We start from the raw sequence: 22,238 nt of genomic DNA, 5'->3' as shown, positions 1-22,238 counted from the left end.
AATATAAATAACTAAATAAATAGAAATTTATTAAAAATAAAAATAAATAACTAAATTAATAAAACATTAACATTAAAAAAAAAATTGAATATTTTAAATTTTACAGACACCACTTGCCTAAAGATTTATTTTATTCTGATTATATATTCAACGAAAAGAGACTACAGAAAATAACAAAAATGTAAGAGGTATTTAAAAAAAATAAAAATATTTCTGGGACTAATAAACAGACATTTTGAATAATAATAATTATATAAAATACTATATAATTAATATTATATAGTAAATAATAAATCTATATAATTAATATTATATAGTAAATAATAAATCATTTTTAATTATAAAACATTTATCCTGAAAGTTTCCTAAATTTAAAAAAAAAGCCAAAAAAGTGATTCTTTTATAGAAAATGTCATAAATATTAATTTTTATTCCAGATAAATTTAACAATTTGTTATTTATCTAAGTAATAATATTTAACTGAAAAATTAGCCACCAAATGAAAAAAATTTGTTAAAAAGTCAATTTATAGATAAATTGTAATTATGAGAAATTATTTAATGAGCTTACTTTTTTCGCAGATATGAATAAATGCTTCCTTTCCTTTCATCTCCAATAATGTGACTAACATAATCAGATGGCTTACACCTGAAAAAAAATTTTTAAGATTAAAATTGAACACAAGCTAATGCTAATAAAAAAAAATTAAAATTTTAAAACTTTTTTTTCTTACTAACTATTTAAGAACCTAAAAAATTTGTTAATGACCCCCTGTTGTAATAAATCAATAAATAAAAATTTGTTAATGACCCTGTCGTAATAAATCAGTAAATAAAAATTTGTTAATGACCCTGTCGTAATAAATCAGTAAATAAAAATTTGTTAATGACCCTGTTGTAATAAATCAATAAATAAAAATTTGTTAATGACCCTGTCGTAATAAATCAGTAAATAAAAATTTGTTAATGACCCTGTTGTAATAAATCAATAAATAAAAATTTGTTAATGACCCTGTTGTAATAAATCAATAAATAAAAATTTGTTAATGACCCTGTTGTAATAAATCAATAAATAAGACTTTAAAAATAAATAAATAAATAAAAAAATTAAAATAAATTAAAATGTATACAACAAAATATCCAGTACAATTTTAAAAACTAATTGAAGATAATTTAAACTTTGAGGTAGCAGTAAGAATGTGATGATAGGGTCTAAAGAAGAAGATAAAAGTTTTAGAAAAACCATTACATGGTCCAACCCATCTAAAGGAGCTAGCTAGGGTCAGAGACAAATGAATAATTATTTATAACTCAATATATATTTAAAACTCAACAACCTTTTCTAATAGAAAGGTGATTAAGTGGTGGGATGTTTATATTTTTAAATATAAATTAAAAATTCTAATAAAACTTAATAAATGACATCTCGACATTAGTTTGCAACCAAGCACCAGAAAAATAAGTTGTCAATAAAGTACATTTATTTAAAAATAATTCTACTGAAGAGATCCTCCCTTTTAACTATAATATCTTTTTTCTACATATTAAACAGCCTAATTCAAATGCTTACATCAGAAAAAAACACATCATCAGCTTACATCAGAAAAAACACATGGTAGAGCTTAATAAAAATGATTTATAATGGAGCTTCAACAAAAATAACAAGGTTTGTTTTTCATTGTATACAATTATTATTCAAGCTTAGCAAGAATAACTTAGTTTAAACTTATTTTTTCAAAATTTTTCATTTAAATACATTGTATACTTAGGTTTAGTTGTTTTGTGTCATTATGAAATTTTTTAAAACTGTAACTTAACAGACTGAATTGTATTAACACACTGTAAACATTTTAAAATTGTAATAGACAACTAAAAACTTTTTTAAATCAATAGATTTAAACTTTTTTTTTGAGGTTACTGTGTTCAGTGGAAATTTCAAAATTTTAAGTAAAAATTGAAATGTCTAAGTCTAAAGTTATCAAGTAAAAAAAAAACATGTAAGATTTAAACTCTACTAACTTATAATGAAAACTTTGAGATGGGATGTTCCATGTTAGAAGCAGCTTGTGTACCTCTTTAACAGGTGAAACTACAAAACAAATATTTTAACTGTGTTACTTGAAGTGTAACTTATATATGATTGAAGTGAAGTAGCATCACCTAGCAACTAGCATAACTGATATAAGTAAAATAATATATTTATTTAATTAAAAACAACCAAATTAGAATTTATAAATAATGGATTAAAAATAACCAAATTGGAATAATGAATGACAAAGTAATCATAACACACTTTTAAATAAAAACTATATTTATAAACTTGTAGTTAATAAAATCTGATATTGAAATTTTAAAGTATGTTTCATACCATATATCAATTTATTAAACTTTGACATATCGAAAGGATTCTAAATTGAAATTTAAAAAACAATTAATTTACAAACAACAAAATATGTAAAAACATGAAACATTAAATTTAAAAACAATTTTACAATATATAAAATATTCATAACAATAATAATAACAATAATAACAATAATAAATTGTAATAAACTTACATTATATGGCTTCATTTTTAAATGAATAGAAGGTCTACATACAAAAAAAAAAAAGGTTTTAAACAAACAAAATAAAGTCACAACTTTCATTTTATTTAATAGTATTACTAACCTGATGAATTTTATAATGAATATTTTTACAATACCTTTTATCAAAGCATTGCACTCTCATGCCGCTTTAAATTCAATAATTTTTAGTATATAGCACAAGAGACTGTTTACAATGCATTTTTGCTGTTTACAATGCATTTTTGCACCTTGTCTAAAGGAGAAAGGGTATCAATCAAAGATCTGTGCCAGATATGGCAACAGTATTCCATACAAGGACGGATTTAAGACTTATAAATATGAAGAATAGAATCCGAACTAGGAAAGTGGCAAGCACAATAAATAGATGCAACCTTAGCAGATGCTAATTTTGCAATTGACTTGATATATGGTTTTGAAAGATCAGAAGTACTAGCTGGTCCTAGAAGACGAAGGATAGATAAGCTGAAAAAAATTTAGCTTTATCTGAGTTAAAGTTCACCAGCTATTGAGAGCCCCATGCTGTAGCAGAAGTGAGATCCTTTTCAAGCTCAAATGCTTCCTCCAAGCAATCAGAGAGTGTTGGCTTCTTATCAAGACAAGAATAAATGGTAGCATCATCAGTGAACAATGCACCTTAGATGTGAGAACTTCTGGAAGATTGTTAATGTAAATTAAAGAGAGCATTGGGCTAAGGATAGAACCCTGAGGAACCCATACAGTTACAGGATATGAAGAAGAGTACTGTCCATTGAAAACAACTTTTATACTACGATTGGAAAGGATTCAATAATCTTAAAAACGTTACCTGATACACTGTTGGAAGAAAGCTTATGGAGAAGACCAGCATGCCAAACTTTATCAAAAGATTTAGAAATGTCTAGAGCAATAGCCTTGACCTCTCAACATCTTTCTAAACAACAATAAAACCTCTCAGTTATTACCACTAACAAATTAGTAGTAGAACAAAAAAACCAAAATCCATAATGATGATCAGAAAGTAAGTTATTAGATTCAAGATGAGAGATTGAGTGTTTGTTAATTAAAAACTCAAAAACCTTGCTTATGATAAGAAGACTAATGGGATGATAGTTAGACGAGTCAGATTGCTCTCCAGAGTTTTTGAAAATAGGGATGCTGCTTTTATGCAGGCTGGAAAACAAAACACTGATATGCACTTGTTAAATAATTTTGACAAGAGTATAGACGAAAGCTCTGGAGAACACTTCTGCAAGACTGTAACAGGTATGTTGACCCGACCATAAGCTGTAGAAGAGTTTAAGTTTAAGATATCGCTTTAGATACAGAATTTTTCAGCTATCTCAGGTAGAATCCAACTAGTGGAATCAAGAGATAATATTGACGAGAAGTTCTAAGCAAACAATTCAGCATTTGTTTTTAGTTGAAGTAACAAGATCTAAACTATACAAGAGTGGTGTAATAACAGGTTTGCCCTTGTTATAGATACTGTTAAAGATACTCTAGAAGTCTCTGGAACCTAACATTTTAGATGAAATACAAGATTTCATGGCCTAAGAATAGTGGGCTTTAGTGTTAGACAAAATGTGTTCTTACTTGTAATCACTGAAGGTGTAATTACTGAATCAAAAGTTAAAACTAATTTTTTTTCTACTAAACCAAACACTTTTTATGGATTTTTTGTAGTTTTTCATAATTTGATACATCAGTAATATCAGTTTTTCACTTTACTTATTACTTATTACTATTTTATCAATTTTTTTATTATTTTAATTTAATTTACATGTGTTTACAATTGTTTCCAGCAATAGTAAACAGATGTCTGTTTTCTAAAAAATTGTTTTAGCGATAGATATGGAAGTAATGGTTACGATTGGAAATTGCAGCAACACAATGAAAGAAAAACCACGGAGAAGAATGAGGGTTGACTTGGAATTGTTGAGATAGAATAAAAGACTCCATGCCAGCCTCAATCCAAGAAGTTACATAAGAAGTACACTTGTCAGCAGAAAGACAAAAGATTTATACCCAAGGGTCATCATGAAGAAAATCACGGAAAAAGTTCCAGTCAGCTTAAAGGTAGATGTAAGAGGTACAAGGATAGGGGAATCTTGATGATGAAGAAGAATGAGGTAATAGTTTTAGAGAGATCAAACATGATCAGAAGCACCCTTAAGGTGAAAGTGGAGAAACTGAATACTAACTCGGATCAGAAACAAAACACAAGTCGAGTAGAGTAGGTAAATGATTCGGACAGTCTGGAAAGCTGACTTTCCAGACAATCCGAATCATTTACCTTCTCTAAATGATTAAAAAAGATTTGGAGTTGGAAAATTGACTACTTGTGTTAAAGATTGAGAAAAGCAAAAGTTGTTCTCTTCATATTTTTGTCTGTGGGAAAATAAAAAACATTAATGATCTTTCTGATAACCTTAGCACTAAAGTGGCTCTACTTACTGAGGACTATATACCCCACCATTGACAATCATAATTTCAATCAAGTCATCACTTTTTGATTACATAAAACAGCTAATCTTGAATGTTGTCTTTCTTTTGTGAAGGCCGATCTTGATTGTTATCTTTCTTTTGTGACAGCCGATCTTAAATGTTATCTCTCTTTTGCGCCAGCAAATAAAAACAACCCAAATAACATGTGTCATTTGGGTTGGTTCATCTAATGATACCTTTTATTTTTTAGATAAGGTTTAAAAACATATTTTAAATGTTGCTGGACCTTCCCTAGTTGTCAATCTTCAGACTTTGCCCCATCTTTTTAAAGTTGTATTTATAAATTATAAAAAAATATCGTTTTTTATATATGTAAAATAAAATATATAATTTTATATATAAAATTTAACAAAAATAGTATAGTGCATACTAAATTTAAACATAAAACTGTTTATGCCTAACATGTAGCTTTATTCATTCATTTATAATAAGAAACTCAAGAAAAATTGTATCCTAGAATTTTTTTATTTACTTAGTTATCTTTATGATATACTAGAACCTACTTGTTAATTATATAGTTTATTTGTAATTAACTGTATATATACTTTTTATACTAATTATATATAAGTATATTATAACTAATTTTTAACTAATTATATACACCTTGTTTTAATAGCAGAAAAATGCTTCCTAGCCATGTTTTCCAGTAAATCTAACGAATCTAAAAAAAATTTTCTCAAGTTATATCATTTCAAAATAATAATCTAAAACAAATTTTTATTAAGCATGATATACACAACAACAAAAATAAAAAAAAGTTTATAAAATTACTAAATACAAAAATTCTAAAATTTAATAAATTCAAAAATAGTTCTGAATGTCAAGCTTTGAGCATTTCTGAATTAAACCCATATGAACATAATTTATTTCAAAATAATGTTTTTAAAAAACAAATAATTATCAAGTTATTAATTTTTATTAAATTTTTATGTAGAACAAAAAAATTAGGCTTATGTCACCTGTCAATGAGGCTTACGTCACCTTTTATCTTGATGTTAAAAGCTTGAAAAAAAGATTTTTGGAATTTTCAGAAAATGTTAAAAAAAATTTTAAACAATATAAATTAATAAGATTTGAAAAACATTTTTTTTTTTTCCAATGACTTTATTTTTTTATTTTTTTTTTATACTAATTATTACGAACATTATTATTTTTTAATTATTTACATTATTTTCATTATTTTCTTTGCTTTAAGTTAGCTTTAATTTTCATTATTTTCTTTGCTTTAAGTTATTTTCTTTGCTTTAAGTTAATGTTTTTTTTTACTTCAATCTTTTTATTAATAATCCTTAATGTTTTTGTAATATGTTTTTCAATGTTCATCAAAAAAAATTTAAAAATTCTTTAAAAAATTGTAATATAAATGATTGGTCTAAGTTTACTTATATGTTAAAATTGTTTTTAAAAAATTAAAAAATTGCTTGTTGTAAATAAACAACCAGGTATTTTTGGAAGAGATATAAGCCTCATTTTGTTGTTGTTGTTTCAGCTAATTTTGATTAAAAAAAGCTTCATAAAATAACCTGTTGAACATATAGCTAAAGTCATTTCACTTTTACAGTAGTAATTGCTAAAAAAATCTTTTAAGTAGTCTATCACATTGATATTCTAAAAATAAAAACAATTGTATAATCTAATAACATTTTTTAATAGAAATCAGCTAATAGACTTTTTTTTTCTTTTTTTTTTTGGAACTGAAAAAAGTTATATATCCAAATAATTATCAAACCATTTTTTTTGGAGTATCCAACAATGTCTTCTTGTTACCTAAAATGTAATTATAAAACTATACAAAAAACAAAAAATTTTATTTAATAAAACAAAAAACCCTTTAAAAGACCTTTTTTTATTTTATTGTTAAGATTTTCAAAGCAAGATTTAAAATCTTGCTTTGAAAAGCAAATTTTAAAAACTTTATTTTAAAACCTCAGTTACATAATCTTTATTTTAATCATTTTAAAATATTCCTTTTCATATTAAAAACTTTTAATCTTCATTTTATAAACCTTTAATCTTCATATTAAAAACCTTTAATCTTCATTTTATAAACCTTTAATCTTCATTTTATAAACCTTTAATCTTCATTTTATAAACCTTTAATCTTCATTTTATAAACCTTTAATCTTCATATTAAAAACCTTTAATCTTCATTTTATAAACCTTTAATCTTCATATTAAAAACCTTTAATCTTCATTTTATAAACCTTTAATCTTCATATTAAAACCTTTAATCTTCATTTTATAAACCTTTAATCTTCATATTAAAACCTTTAATCTTCATATTAAAACCTTTAATCTTCATTTTATAAACCTTTAATCTTCATATTTAAAACCTTTAATCTTTATTTTAAAACTTAAGCTTTAATCTTAGTTTTTTGACTTTAGTTTTAAATTATTTATATGAAAACAAAAATAAGGATTCAATACCCCAAGAAAACTTTGAATATGGATGGTCTCTACAAGACAAATGTGAAAACAGTTGGATAGTTCTGGAGTTATCACATGGCAAATCTTCTTTAAACTCTAAACCATATAAACAATATAACATAGTAAATTTTCAATATAGTGTGTGCAGTTACATGCATCTGATGCCCTTATTTTTCAAAAAGCTTTGCTAAAACTGTTCTTAAAACTTTCTATTGATTCTCACTTTAATTTTTCAAAAATTTAAATAGATTTAAATCAAGTATGAACTTTATAACAAGACCCTAAATAAAAAAAAGTTTTTTAAAAGTATGTCAACTAGATTCTTAAAAGAAAAGAGAAATATACAAAAATTTAGATATAAGGTGTTCCTTCTAAACTTATTTAAATGTAAAAAAAAGTTTGATTTAGAAATAATGTGAAAACCAAATCAGATCTCTTTTGGAAAATAACAACATTAGATGCACCTCAACACCTACCATTATCAACTGCCTTTAACTCTCGTTTTATTGCATTCTCTCTCAATAGAGGTGAAATAAAGAACTGTGCAAATCTATAAAAAATGGTTACATATTACAGATGTTTTACATGTGAAAAATTGATAGAATACTTGATACAAATTAAATAAATTAAAATTATAAAAAAATTGATAAAATAGTAAGTAATAAGTAAAGTGTAAAACTGATTTTAAAATTTTAAAATTTTTCAATGTATAAATTATCAAAAACTACGAAATATCCATAAAAAGTGTTTGTTTTACAAAAAAAAATTTAGTTTTAACTTTTGATTCTGTAACCTTCTTGTAATTATAAGTAACTCCTTCTAGTAAATACACAAATACTCCTCCTAGTGACCACACAATAACTCTGTCAGTGATTTTACAATTAATCCTCATAGTGATTACAGTTACTTCTCATAGTAATTACACTTACTCCTCCTAGTAATTACACAATTCTACAGAATATACTCTACGCAATTCATTTTATTATGCTATTAAATGAACATATTTTGCTCAGTAATAAATTTTTAAGTAGCAAAATACAAATATAAATACAAATTTGTACAAAATAAAATAAAAGTACAAAATTGCTGACAAAGTTTGAGGTTTGATTTGATTTTTGAATAGCTAAATATATAAATGCTTTCCACTCAAAACTGTACTTAAATTATTATATTTTCAAAAATCTTTAGCATACCATTGATTCATGCAATGTTTTGGGTTGCATTATGTTTCAACTTTACCTAAAACTTGAGCCAAAAGTTTATAAGAAAGCTACTGTATTAAAAGTTTATAAGAAGGCTATTGTACATTTCTGTAAAATTCTTTCAATAGCAACCAAAATTCTGCCCATAATAATCAAAATTCATAGTAATAGCATAGTAACCAGATCAAAATGTCATCTGGCGACTGTAGTAACCATCTCATTATTTTGATAACTTAAAGACTTGTACTTTTGATCTTTCCAAATGTTGTTCTTCTGTTGTTTGACTGACTAATTTTCATGCTTTCTAATACAGTTCAACTTTCTTTGTCCTATTAAGTGATCTTAATGTAGGTGTAAAATATTTACACACCCCTGCAAGTCAGATTGCCTCAGTTATGTTTCATGTTGGAAGTGCTAATCTTATCACTATTAAACTGATTGCATGCATCTTTTTTATTTCTCTATTCTGCTGTTTATTAGTTTTTCTTGGTCTCCATTTTTTAATTGCATGACTATCGCTTTTTTTGTTTCAATACAATGTTCATTCCACACATCATAAAATATTATTTTTTCTAATTTTTTATAAAACATAATTATAAAAATAAATAATTATGTAAGTAAATCACACTATGTACAGATAAAGTATTTAACTGATATTTTAAACTTTAAATGATTAACTATATTTAAATGTTCAAATATTTATTTTATAAACAAATAACTTAAAACAGATGCCTATTCAGTTGACTGTAAACAAACTTTTTAAACTTTTACTTTTATTAAAATATGGTGGAGCGGTCACTGTCATTGGTATATTAAAATCATAAATTAAAACATCAAGAAAACAATTTAAATATGCTATTATCTTGAAATTATTCATAACCTGCAGAAAATGTTCAATACAACAACAACGACAACAACAACACCAACAACAACAACAACAACAACAATAAGCTGTTTATTTTCAATAAATCATTTTTACAACAGTATTAATAATAATAAAAATAATAAAAATAACAATAATAATAGTACTAATAACAATAATATATAATAACAACATAAAATAATTAAATTAATTATAGTAATGGTAATACTAAGTGTATTTACAATAATTACAATGAAAAAAATAATAACAAGGAATATTATAATGGTAGTTATAAGCATATATTTATTTATAATAATAAGTTGATGATTTATGGTTTCACTCATACAGAAATCTGATCAAAGGAGTGACATTACCTTTTAAATATAAGTGATAATAAGCAAAGACATACATTGAAACACATAGACCGTAAACACATATTTTAAAGCACATAAAACATACATTAAAAATAAACATGTAGAAATCATAATTTGCAGGTTATAATAATTAAAAAAATAAATAAAAAAACAAACAAAAAGTACTGATGATAATTGTAGTAATAGCAAAAAGAAAATTAAAAGAATATATTGATAGCAAAGATAATGTCTAAAAGTTAGAATAAAATTTTTTTCAGAACTTTATTTAAATTGATTTTGTTTAAGATGGAGAAAAGGTAATTTAGGATGTAGTTTTTTGGACTCATTTAAATTGCATACAAGACTCCTGTTCCATTTACAGACATACTGATAAACCATAGAATGTTTACCATACTTTTGGATTTTAAAAGATGGTACATTTAGTTTTCCATTGTATATATTTCTAGTAGAGTAGGAATGTAAGTCAAAAATAAAGTCAAAAAGATTAGCATACTTTAATAGCACAGGAAATGTTGGAATGTTAAGTTTTTTGAAGTTTTTTTAATGTATCTGATTTAATTGGTTGGAAGTTTGTTAATCTAATGGATTGATGCTGAGATGATAGCAACTTGTTAATGCAATAGTTTCCAACTTGACAACAATAGCTAAGATAGGATGAGAATAATGCATAGTATATATTCTTAAGTGTAACTTTATCGACATAATGACAGATGATCTGATTGAGAAGGGAACAGAGTTGGATAGGTCTTTAACATTGATTAAAAACAAAAGAGGACTAAGAACAGAACCTTGAAGAACACCACAAAAAATTGATTTATTACTAGAATTAAAACCATTAATACTTACAAATTTTTTTTGATCTGAAAGATAAGATCGAAACCAGTCATTTACAATACCACAAACTCCATATTGTTTGAATTTAGAAATCAAAATACTATGGTAATTTTGATATTTATTAGAAAGTTAATGCCTTTCCAAAGTAACCAAAGATTTTTTACATTTTTAAGAAAAATTTATTTAAAAGGATTGTTTTACTAAGTTTAATTATGTAATGATATATTTATCAAATATTTACATCTCTTAAAAATACTTTCAAACTTGTTTACATTAATAAGATTTTTAGATCTTAACATATTTTGTTGGAGAAGATTGTGCACTTGAATAGATTTTATAATTCCATTTGTAATCCATACAATAATTGTTATCAAAAAAATGCAAGGGCGCCTATAATTGCAACCAACAATAATATAAGACATTTTAGAAAAAATAATTTTAACAAATATAGATTCTAAACAAGTAGGTATGTATATTAGTTTTTGTGATAAATATAATAAAGTACCATCACAAAAAGGGTTCCATTGGTGTGTGCTCAATGTTGTAATTATCAATGAGAATCGGATGAACTTTTATTTTTTTTTTAATTATTCACCTCCCCAAGGCCGAGAGGGCCACTACAGTCAAGGAGGCTACTTTTTGTGGTTACAACCCTTTCTCAACTCTATAGCTGCAAACACAAACCTTAAAGAACAAGGCCGCTGCGCAGAGAATCAAGCTGAGCGTGGTACTACCAGGGACGTGGTGGGGATCGAACTCGGAATTTCTCGCTTATGAGGCAAGCGCTCTACCACTACACCACTACCGCATTTGAGAATGTTCCTGTTTTTAAACTTGTTTCAGTTATACCAAAAATGTAAAAATCAAAACTAATTAATGATAGTATTATGTTTTAAATCAAAGTGTTTTTGTAATGATGATATGTTAAGATGAAAAAAGGAGAGAGCGTTTTTTTTATTAAACTTAAGTGTTCATAATTCGCATATATCATAATATTTACAAACTGTCTAATAAAGAAGAAATTTCTTCATAGGAATCTAAAACACAAGATAAAACATAACCATTAATTTGATTAGAGACTTTATTTAAATGAAAAGACGAAAAAAGTTTTGTAGACAAAAGTAAATCATCAGTTTTAAGAATTTGTGAATATACATTTGTGAATGGAAAGATATTTTGGTACAGTTTAGTCAATGCCGCAACAAGCGACTTGATTGTAGTAAACTGTACTTAGTATTATTAAGCATGTCACATTTTTTATGAGTCCAAAATAAACAAATACTAGATTGAGTTGAGCAAAATTATTACACAAATGACAGTTTAAAGTAATTTTTAAGGAATTTTTTGTTTGTTACATTCTCTTTAATACTACAGTTCCACTATCAAACTGCAGTATTAAAGAGAATATAACAAACAAAAAATTCCTTAAAAATTACTTTAAACTGTCATTTGTGTAATAAAAAAATTTAGTCAAAGTTGCATATTAGAAAGAATGTAAGAAACAATAAATAGGAAGTAAATTGTTATGTAATTGATAATAGTTAAAATAAAATAACACTAATGATAATTAGCAATAACAACAAGGTAGTTTAAACAATAACGCAACAGTTAAACAAATAGTTAAGTATAACAAAAACGAAAATATTGAAGAAAGTTATAAAATCAAATTAAATGAGTAAAAAAACTAAATAAAGGTTAAGGGAAATGTAAATTTAAAATATAATAACAATAATATAAATGTTATTTATTATAATATATCAAAATAAGATCTAACAATAAATTGTAGTAATATAAATAAAAATAAAAGTAATACTTAAAATATGATAAAAAATAATAGATCTAACAATAACAAAAATATGATAAAAAATAATAGATCTAACAATAACAAAAATATGATAAAAAATAATAGATCTAACAATAACAAAAATATGATAAAAAATAATAGATCTAACAATAACAAAAATATGATAAAAAATAATAGATCTAACAATAACAGAAATAAAAGTTATCAAAATTATCTTTTAATAAACTGATCTTCTTTTCTTTCCTTTTTATTAACTTATCAATTTATCAATATTTTTCTTTATTTTATTTTCTTCTTTTCTTGTTAAATTAAAATCAATGTTCAAATTTGTTTGTTTTTTTAAGTATTAAATTTAAATTTTGAGTGTTTATTTTTTAAGTGTTTTTTTTTTATAATATGTTTTTTTTTACTCTTCTTTTTCTTTTGATATTTTTAAAGTCTTTATTTAAACAATTGACAATTAACTCAGTTTTTGATTTTCTTTATTTCCTTTTTTTTTCTTCCAACAGTTAAAAAAAGCATGACTGCCATCTGCAATGACCTTGCAAAGAATTCATATTAAATATTAACATTGCAGATTTAAAATAAAAACAACAGTTAACATAAAAGTTCTCATGTCAAATAGTACAAAATGCTTTTTATGTTGATTACCAAATAATTTTTAATGGTCCTAAGAAAAAACCTCGAATAACAACTCATTTCAGTTTTATATCAATAGGTATATAACAATAGGTATAAAATAAACTTTAAATTTTATTAATTTAAAACTTGTAAAAAATCTCATATTTAGGTATTAATATAACATTTGAATTAGCTAGCTGTATCCAAGATTGTTAACACATAGTAAATGAATTAAAAATGAAAAAAAAACAGAAACACTTAAAACCCGCACAGTATGTGAAGAACAGACAAAAAATAGGAAAATAATTTATGAATACAAAAATCTACTTTAGAGAAGAATAATGAAAGAAAAAAATTCTGCCTCAGCCTAAACCCTTAGTCAATGTAGCGGCACTCCTTTCCTGCAGCAGGCTATTTCAGCATGATGCAGGGTGTTAGCTACCCGAATGGTACCGCATATAACGCAGAACTCCCAATTGGTTTAAAATTCCCAAAATTCAATGACTTTTTTTTTAAAGTAATAGGACAATCAGGGACAAACCCAGACCTGTTTTAGTGCCGCTGGAGTGGTATGGGCGCCCGAAAAAAAGTGCCCAAAAATTATTTTATCTTTTAATTTTTCTTTTGCTCTTTTATTCAAAATAGAAAAAAAAATTTGGGTTTAAAATGCAGTAGTATATAATATATATATATATATATATATATATATATATATATATATATATATATATATATATATATATATATATATATATATATATATATATATACATATATATATATGTATATATATATATATATATATATATTATATATATATATATATATATATATATATATATATATATACATATATATATATGTATATATATATATATATATATATATATATATATATATATATATATATATTATATATATATATTATATATATATATATATATATATATATATATATATATATATATATATATATATATATATATATATATATATATATATATATATATATATATATATATATATATATATATATATATATATATATATATATATATATAGCCTAGCCAGTAGGATTTGTAGAAAATCACTTATCAAAATTTGTTACTGTGTTTCATCAATTACGACTCATCAGAACTCATCAGAAATGTTTCTAAAGAGTCTTAATTGATGAAACATGGTGTAAAATGAAAAATTTTGATAAGTGATTTTCTACAAATTATTATTATTATTATTATAATATATATATATATATATATATATATATATATATATATATATATATATATATATATATATATACATATATAAATATATATATATATATATATATAAATATATATATATATATATAAATATATATATATATATATAACCTAGCCAGTAGGATGCACACACCAGTGTATTTTAGTGCCGGTCTCAAGCCCGGATAAATAGGGAGGGTTGCATCAGGAAGGGCATTTGGTGTAAAAACTGCGCCAAATCAAATGATGCGGATCAACAATAGGAATTTCATACCGGATCGGTCGGGGCCCGTGTTAACAACGACGGCCTCTGGTGCTGTTGCCCAACAGGGCATTAGTGGAAATTGGGCTACTGTTGAGACAAGGAGGAGGACAAGGAGGAGTGTTCTGCAGGTTCCTATAGAAGAGAGAATGATTCTTGGAGCAGATTTTAATGGACATGTTGGTGAAGGGAACAGTGGTGACGAGGAGGCGATGGGTAGATATGGGTTAAAGAAAGGAATACAGAAGGACAAATGGTGGTAGATTTTGCTAAAAGGATAAAGATGGCTGTAGTTAACACTTATTGCAAGGTGGTACCAGGAGAGAGTACAGCTAAACAGCATAGGATGGTGATATGTAGGATGGGTTTGGAGGTGAAGAAGAAGAGAGTGAGAGCAGAACCTAAGATCAGGTGGTGGAAGTTGAAGGATGAGGACTGTTGTGTAAAGTTCAGGGATGAGGTGAGACAGGCACTGGGTGGTGATGTTCTGGATACCTGGGATGAGACTTCAAATACAGTGAGGGATGTGGCTAGGAAGATACTTGGTGTGACATCAGGACAGAAAAAGATAGACAAGGAGACATGGTGGTGGAATGAGGAAGTTTAGGAAAGTTTAAGAGGAAAGTGGCTAAAAAGAATTGGCATTTTCAGCAAGATGAAGAAAGTAGACAGAAGTACAAGGAGATGTGTGACAAGACAAAGAGAGCAGTCGCAAAAGCTAAAGAAACAGCATATAGTAATCTGTATGAGAAGTTGAACACTAAGGAAGGGGAAAAAGATCTGTACAGATTGGCCAGACAAAGAAACCGTGATGGGCAGTATGTGCAGCAAGTTAGGATGATTAAGGATAAAGATAGAAATGTGTTGTCTAGTGAGGAGAGTGTCTTGGGAAGGTGGAAGGAGTATTTTGAGGTACTGATGAATCAAGAGAATGATAGGGAAGGAAGGTTAGAAGAGACAGAGGTTGTGAATCAGGAGGTTCCCCAGGTGAATGAAGTGTCATAAGGCAGTTGGACCGGATGATATTCCAGTGGAGGCATGGAAATATTTGGGAGAGATAGCAGTGGAGTTTTTGACAGGGTTATTTAACAGAATTTTAGAAGGTCAGAAGATGCCTGGGGAGTGGAGACATAGCAGCAGTACGGTTTCATGCCAGCTAAGTGCACCACAGATCCTATGTTTGCTCAGAGAGTGTTAATGGAGAAGTATAGGGAAGGACAGAAGGAGTTACATTGTGTGTTTGTGGACTTAGAGAAAGTTTATGATAGAGTTCCGAGACAGGAGCTGGGTATTGTATGAGGAGGTCAGGAGTAGCGGAAAGGTATGTGAGGGTGGTGCAGGATATGTATGAGAACAGTGTGACAGCAGTGAGATGTGCAGTAGGAATGACAGACAGGTTTAAAGTGGAGGGATCAGCCCTGAGTCTCTTCCTGTTCGCAATTGTCATGGACAGACTGATGGACGAAGTTAGACAGAAGTCCCCTTTGACTATGATGTTTGCTGATGACATTGTGATCTGTAGTGAGAGTAGGGAGCAAGTGGAGGTAAACTTGGAAAGATGGAGGTATGCTTTGGAATGCAGGGGAATGAAAGTGAGCAGGAGTAAAACAGAGTACATGTGTGTGAATGAGAGGGCAGACGGTTGACAGGTTCAGTTACAAGGAATTGATTTGGTGATGGTTGACGAGTTTACCTACTTAGGGTCAAGGGTACAGAGTAATGGAGGAAGTGAAAGAGAGGTAAAGAAGAGAGTGCAGGCAGGGTGGTGTGGATGGCACAAAGTGTCTGGTGTGATCTGTGATAGAAGGGTGTCGGCTAGAATGAAGGGTAAGATCTATAGGACAGTAGTGAGACCTGCTATGTTGTATGGACTGGAGACAGTGGCACTGACAAAGAGACAAGTGAGAGAGATGGAGGTGTCTGAGATGAAGATGTTAAGATTCTCATTTGGAGTGACACAGAAGGATAGGATCAGAAATGAGTTTATTAGAGGATCAGCACATGTAGCATGTTTTGGAGATAAAGTTAGAGAATCAAGATTGAGATGGTTTGGACATGCACAGAGGAGACAGGAGAGTTATATTGGTAGGAAGGTTTTAGGACCTAAGAGGAGGTTTATAGATGAGGGCTGAGTGTGTCAGTGGAGGACACTCATGACAGGGCTAGATGGAGGAGTTTGATCTGCTGTGGCGACCCCTAAACAGGAAATTCCGAAAGAAAAAGAAGACATATATATATATATATATACATATATATATATATATATATATATATATATATATATATATATATATATATACATATATATATATATATACATATATATATATATATATATATATATATATATATATATATATATATATATATATATATATATATATATATATATATATAATAAACATTGTATTTATATAAAATAAACATTATATATATATATATATAATAAATATTATATATATATAATAAATATTATATAAAATACCCGGTGGGAAATCAGCTAACGAATAGCTAGCTGTAATTGTAATTTGGCAGCAATTTGGCCACGAGAACTGCTAGTTTTTTAAGTTAGCAAAAAGCTATTAATATTTGTAAAGATAAAGACAGGGATTTGACTACAAGGACAGCTAGCTTAATAAGCTATAGACCCACTGGCTATTGTAGTTAGTGTCATATCGTAATAAATTCGCTGTCTAAAGTCATATCGTAATAAAACCGCTGTCAAAAATCAACCAGGTTTAGATTTGTAGATATTTTGTAGCTAGCTACAAAGCTACGATATGTAGCAAGCAATACATTGCTACAAAATTGCAATGTTCAAATGTTTAAAGTTCAACTATTCTCATAATTATAATAGACTCAACACTTATGAATGCAAAACAAGATAAAATTCTACTTTAGAGAAGAATAATGAAAGAAAAGAATTTTTAAAGATGTTCAAATTTTTAAAGATGTTGAAGACATTAAGAAAAAATTAAATTAAAAAAAAAATCGCTTGAAAATAGCTAGCTAGCTGTTTGCTATTTGCTAGCTCATTTCCTACCGGGTAAAGGAAAATCATTCTTTTTAATGTTGACTTAAAACCGATTTTTTTTTTGCTTTGTTTTATTATTTTGTTGCTGAAAATAACAACCACTCTAAATAAACAAAAATAAAGACAGTACACAAATTATTTAAATTAACAAGTTTTTTATTTTTTGGTATTTATTTAAATAGAATAAACATCATTTTAATTTCCTATTTCGTTAGCTTTGCTTTCTTTGTTTTTAAAACTTAGTCTTTTGCACAACATATATAAAAACTTGCAAACTGCCGTGACTAAGTTCTCTAAAATAAAATACTCATGCATGGACAAGCAAGACGAAAAACCGCACGCGTTTCCTGGGAAAGCTTGTATATATATAATAACTGTTTCTGAATTGCGATAGTATTCTGCTACACAAAAGATAATGCTACCCTAATTCTAAATATTTGTTCACTTTTTAAAATAAACTTTCTGTTATTAAAGTATACTTTATAATCACAATACTATTAACAAAACTTTACCTATCAAGACTTTCATTTAGGTGTTCAGGTTCAACTTCAAAATGAAATACTGTCTGCAATATAGAAAATTATATATAGAAAATTATATATATATATATATATATATATATATATATATATATATATATATATATATATATATATATATATATATATATATATATATATATATACCCAACAAGAAAATTTGATGTGGACTTCATGTGTCATTAAATGATAGCCACACTTGATTTATGGGAAGGCATAAATGTGGGCCATGTGTGGCTATGGTATTTACACCACTTATCATATGTAGTGCTCATCAAACTTTCTTTACATGCATATGTATATACAAAAAATAATTAAAGAACTCAAAAAAAAGGAGGGGATAATAATTTAATTGCAAAAAACCAGATATAATTATATTATATAGACATCAGATTTTACAATGCATCATTAAATTTTACTATAATTGAACATGATTGCATATCTGAAAATTTTTAAAAATTGTATTAATAAAAAGTTTATTCATTTTGTGCTAAAAATGAGACTTAGTAAAAATATATTTGTAACAAAAAATAATAATAAAATACACTTGAAAAGAAAACCAAGCATGAATACATAACAAGAGTATATAAACAAGATCAACTGTAAGTTTCAGCAACAAAATTTAAAATTATAAAAATATTTTTACATTTAATTATGATTGGCACACTTTTTTTGTTTGTGAACATACAAGTTGTTCCTTTTATAGAGTTGGGTGATTTATTTATTTATAATAGTAATTTTTCTAACTTTTTGTATTTTTACATTTTTAGTTTTTAAACTTATAAAACAAAATTTTTAAATTGCATTAAAAACTGTATATTAATATTCAAATTAACTAATTTAATTGTTTTTGTATTATTGTTTGTATAACTCTGCATATTAAGCTTATTATAAGATTAATACCCTATTTAGCGGTTACCTACAGCTTCATTTCCAGTGGAAGCATTCATTGAACCTCCATGAGAATTTAAGAAGATGTCAAACTCATTTTCATTTGGATATTTTTCACTTCCCATAAAAACCACTAAATTAAAAAAATAAATACAGCAATTGGAGACTTGAAAATAATAAAAAAAAAACAGTCAAATATGTTATAATAACATATTTTTTGTAATAACTGTATTATATAAAATCACACATATAGCACGATATTTATATGAGCCAAAAAAAGTTTTTTAGTTTTATTTAGGTAAATTGGAAAAGATAAATTTAAAAAAAAAGAATAACTAGGATATGTTATTTATCACCATGCAATTAACAAGAAACTGAATTTGCAATCAAAGGATAATATTATTATTTTTGACAAAATTATTATTTTAGTTTATTAAGCAACAATTAGTATCAGAGAAATTCAAGCACAGCATAATATACTTCATTAAAGTAATATAAATAATAAATCAAAACTTGCTAACGCAACAGAATAGAATTGTATGCAACACAAGTGTTTACAAGTTAACTCAAAAATTTTCTTCTTGCAATTGAATACCATTTACTATAAAAGTTGTAGCTGACTTAATGCACCATCCCTTATGGTATAGATTTACTGTAAACATATCAAGTGCTGTTTATTTCATCATCAAGAAACACTTACTAGAACAAAATGTGTATGTAAAACAAGAATCTGCCTTAAACGAAAGCACATCAAATTATGTAAGCTAGTATGTTTTTTATATATTATCACCTAAGAATTCAAACTTAATACCACCAAAAGAAACCATACCAAAAAAAAAACTATAAACTAAGAAACCATAAATTTTCTTGATGTTTTCTTAAACTATTTTCTTGACATTTTGTTACATTCTAATAACTGCTTTCATCCTTACAGAAAATCAGTTGATCATCCTTTCTAAATAATATCAAATTGATATCAACAATGATATCAATTTGATATTATTTAGAAAGGATTTAAAAATATTGCGTATTTGCAAGTCCTAACCCTAACCATTTTTTAACAAAAAGAAAAAACGCAATAAAAATGTATACATAAATACATATACATCCATACATACAAATACTAAATCTCAATAGTGAGTGTATACAAAATGCTTTCAAAATAAATAGGCGTAGTAAAATATTAAGTTCATTTCCTATTTTAAAACATGAAAATCCATCCATATTTATGAATTTTTTTTGAACAGCAGAAAAAATATTTCTCTATAAGGAACATTTCAATAACCAGTTCACTTTTGGTTAAAGAAATATGGAAAACATATTGCAAAAGGTTGCACAAAAAAAAAAAATGACACACAAACTTTTTAATTTAAATTTGGCTCTACTTGCTTCTCAACCGAACTGTTATTCATAATTATTTTATTAACTTATATGTTAGTTTGATATTTTTCTATAAAAGTGTAGATAAATATTATTTATGATGTCCAATGCCATGTCCAGCCACATTTAAAGCCTTTTTAAATATTTTGATAAGACCTAAAAGGTAAAAAACATAGAAAAAGATCAAATAACAGTAAGCAAAGCAACTAAGTGGCAAATAATAGGTATGAAGGATGGCTCAATGATAGAGAAATAGCAAGAAAATTAAAAATTTCAGAAGTGTGTCACAAAACAACAGGTGGTATCCAATGTCATGCAGAATCAGCAAGGTTAAAATAACTACTGAGCTCCAAAATAGCCTATGTTTTGTCAAGTAAAAGCCAATCATAGGTTAATTATCATGAATTTACTAAAACATTCAACAAAAACCATGAAAAAAGCATTTCTTTAAATACAGTCGGAAATATTTTACTAAGGAAAAAAATTGGTGCTTAGAAAATCACTGCTGACAGCTAGAGATTGGCTCACAAGATTAAAGTGGTGTTAGGATAGAATTGGGCGATTTTTGGAGAAGAGCAAGCAAGTAATTTTTAAAGATAAAAGTAACGTTGACGTAATAAATAGAAATAGTAATAAAAGCAAACCTCTTAAATCAGAAAAGTATAGTAATTGCTTTGTTGTACTGATGTTGCAAGGTAGTGGCAGGATACTATTCTTGGTCTTCGTTATGATATTAACAATCTTTTTAAAACTTTTAAATGTAATATGTAACCATCTTGGATAATAATAAAAAATCCACTTCTCTTACTTAAAGGAAATTATGATGTTTCATTACTGTCTGAAGACTAAACAAACTCTCGCTATTTAAACTCCCTTAGATTGGTAAAATATCTGAGCTAAAAAAGCAAAGATTAAACGCAATTATTAAGAGACATTGTTGGTTAGCGTAATATTGGTAATCACTCCGCTAAAAGTGTCTAATTTTTTTTTCATTTAAAGATTCATGTAGATTTTAAACTATTTTTTGTTTTTCAAAATTGTTGTGCAGGATTGTGCAAATGATTGAACATACAGAAGGGATAAAAACTCCCTTACTTATAAGCACCTTCACTCAAAAGAAAATGTTTTACTAATTATAGTAATGAATTAAAAATTAAAGAAAATATTCATATACAATGGTAAAAAGCTGATATGAATAAACAAGTAAATCATGTTAAAATGGCTCTCACCATTTAAAATAATTTACCGGTTCTTTTGTTATATTTAACATTTGTTAAAATAATTTTTAATAATACCATTTTAACAAATATATTTTAACTGATAAATACTATATAGTCAAAACATGTCTTGAATTTAAATATAATAAAATATATTTAAAATAATAAATTTTTTTTAAATAAAATTAAAAAAAATATGTTATTTTCAAATTTTGTGTTGAGAAGAAGTTTTGGAAATATATATATATATATAAATATATATATATATATATATATATATATATATATATATATATATATATATATATATATATATATATATATATATACATATATATATTTATATATAGTAAATCTTACTATGTTCAAGAAAGTGAGCGAGTCCTTGTATTTCATTTGGATCATCAAAGTTTCCAGTATTTATGCACAATGCTCCTGCAGCCTTAAAAAAAATTAAAAATACTAATATCTTAGAT

At 26.3% G+C, this 22,238-nt stretch overlaps 1 protein-coding gene across 4 annotated transcripts in view; it reads right to left on the bottom strand.

Annotated features, from left to right (window-relative positions):
- Positions 1–22,238, bottom strand: part of LOC100207616 (nardilysin) — a 105,332-nt gene that overhangs the window by 66,411 nt on the left and 16,683 nt on the right. For 2 of the 4 annotated variants that reach the window (XM_065816383.1, XM_065816384.1), the window contains exons 4-15: positions 22,123–22,204; positions 19,198–19,298; positions 18,248–18,300; positions 7,975–8,048; positions 7,499–7,594; positions 6,801–6,838; positions 6,595–6,679; positions 5,675–5,732; positions 2,558–2,591; positions 2,368–2,407; positions 2,019–2,088; positions 571–648 (exon numbers count right to left, since the gene is read on the bottom strand). In XM_065816383.1, the coding sequence (XP_065672455.1) occupies positions 571–648; positions 2,019–2,088; positions 2,368–2,407; positions 2,558–2,591; positions 5,675–5,732; positions 6,595–6,679; positions 6,801–6,838; positions 7,499–7,594; positions 7,975–8,048; positions 18,248–18,300; positions 19,198–19,298; positions 22,123–22,204 (809 nt within the window). Of the gene's footprint in view, positions 1–570; positions 649–2,018; positions 2,089–2,367; positions 2,408–2,557; positions 2,592–5,674; positions 5,733–6,594; positions 6,680–6,800; positions 6,839–7,498; positions 7,595–7,974; positions 8,049–18,247; positions 18,301–19,193; positions 19,299–22,122; positions 22,205–22,238 lie in introns of all 4 variants that reach the window. The other 2 variants (XM_065816386.1, XM_065816385.1) reach the window with 1 other exon arrangement.

The sequence above is a fragment of the Hydra vulgaris genome, chromosome 13 (assembly GCF_038396675.1).
Source record: "Hydra vulgaris chromosome 13, alternate assembly HydraT2T_AEP".
In the NCBI taxonomy this organism is placed as follows: Eukaryota; Metazoa; Cnidaria; class Hydrozoa; order Anthoathecata; family Hydridae; genus Hydra; species Hydra vulgaris.
This window is presented reverse-complemented; position numbering and strand designations above follow the sequence as displayed.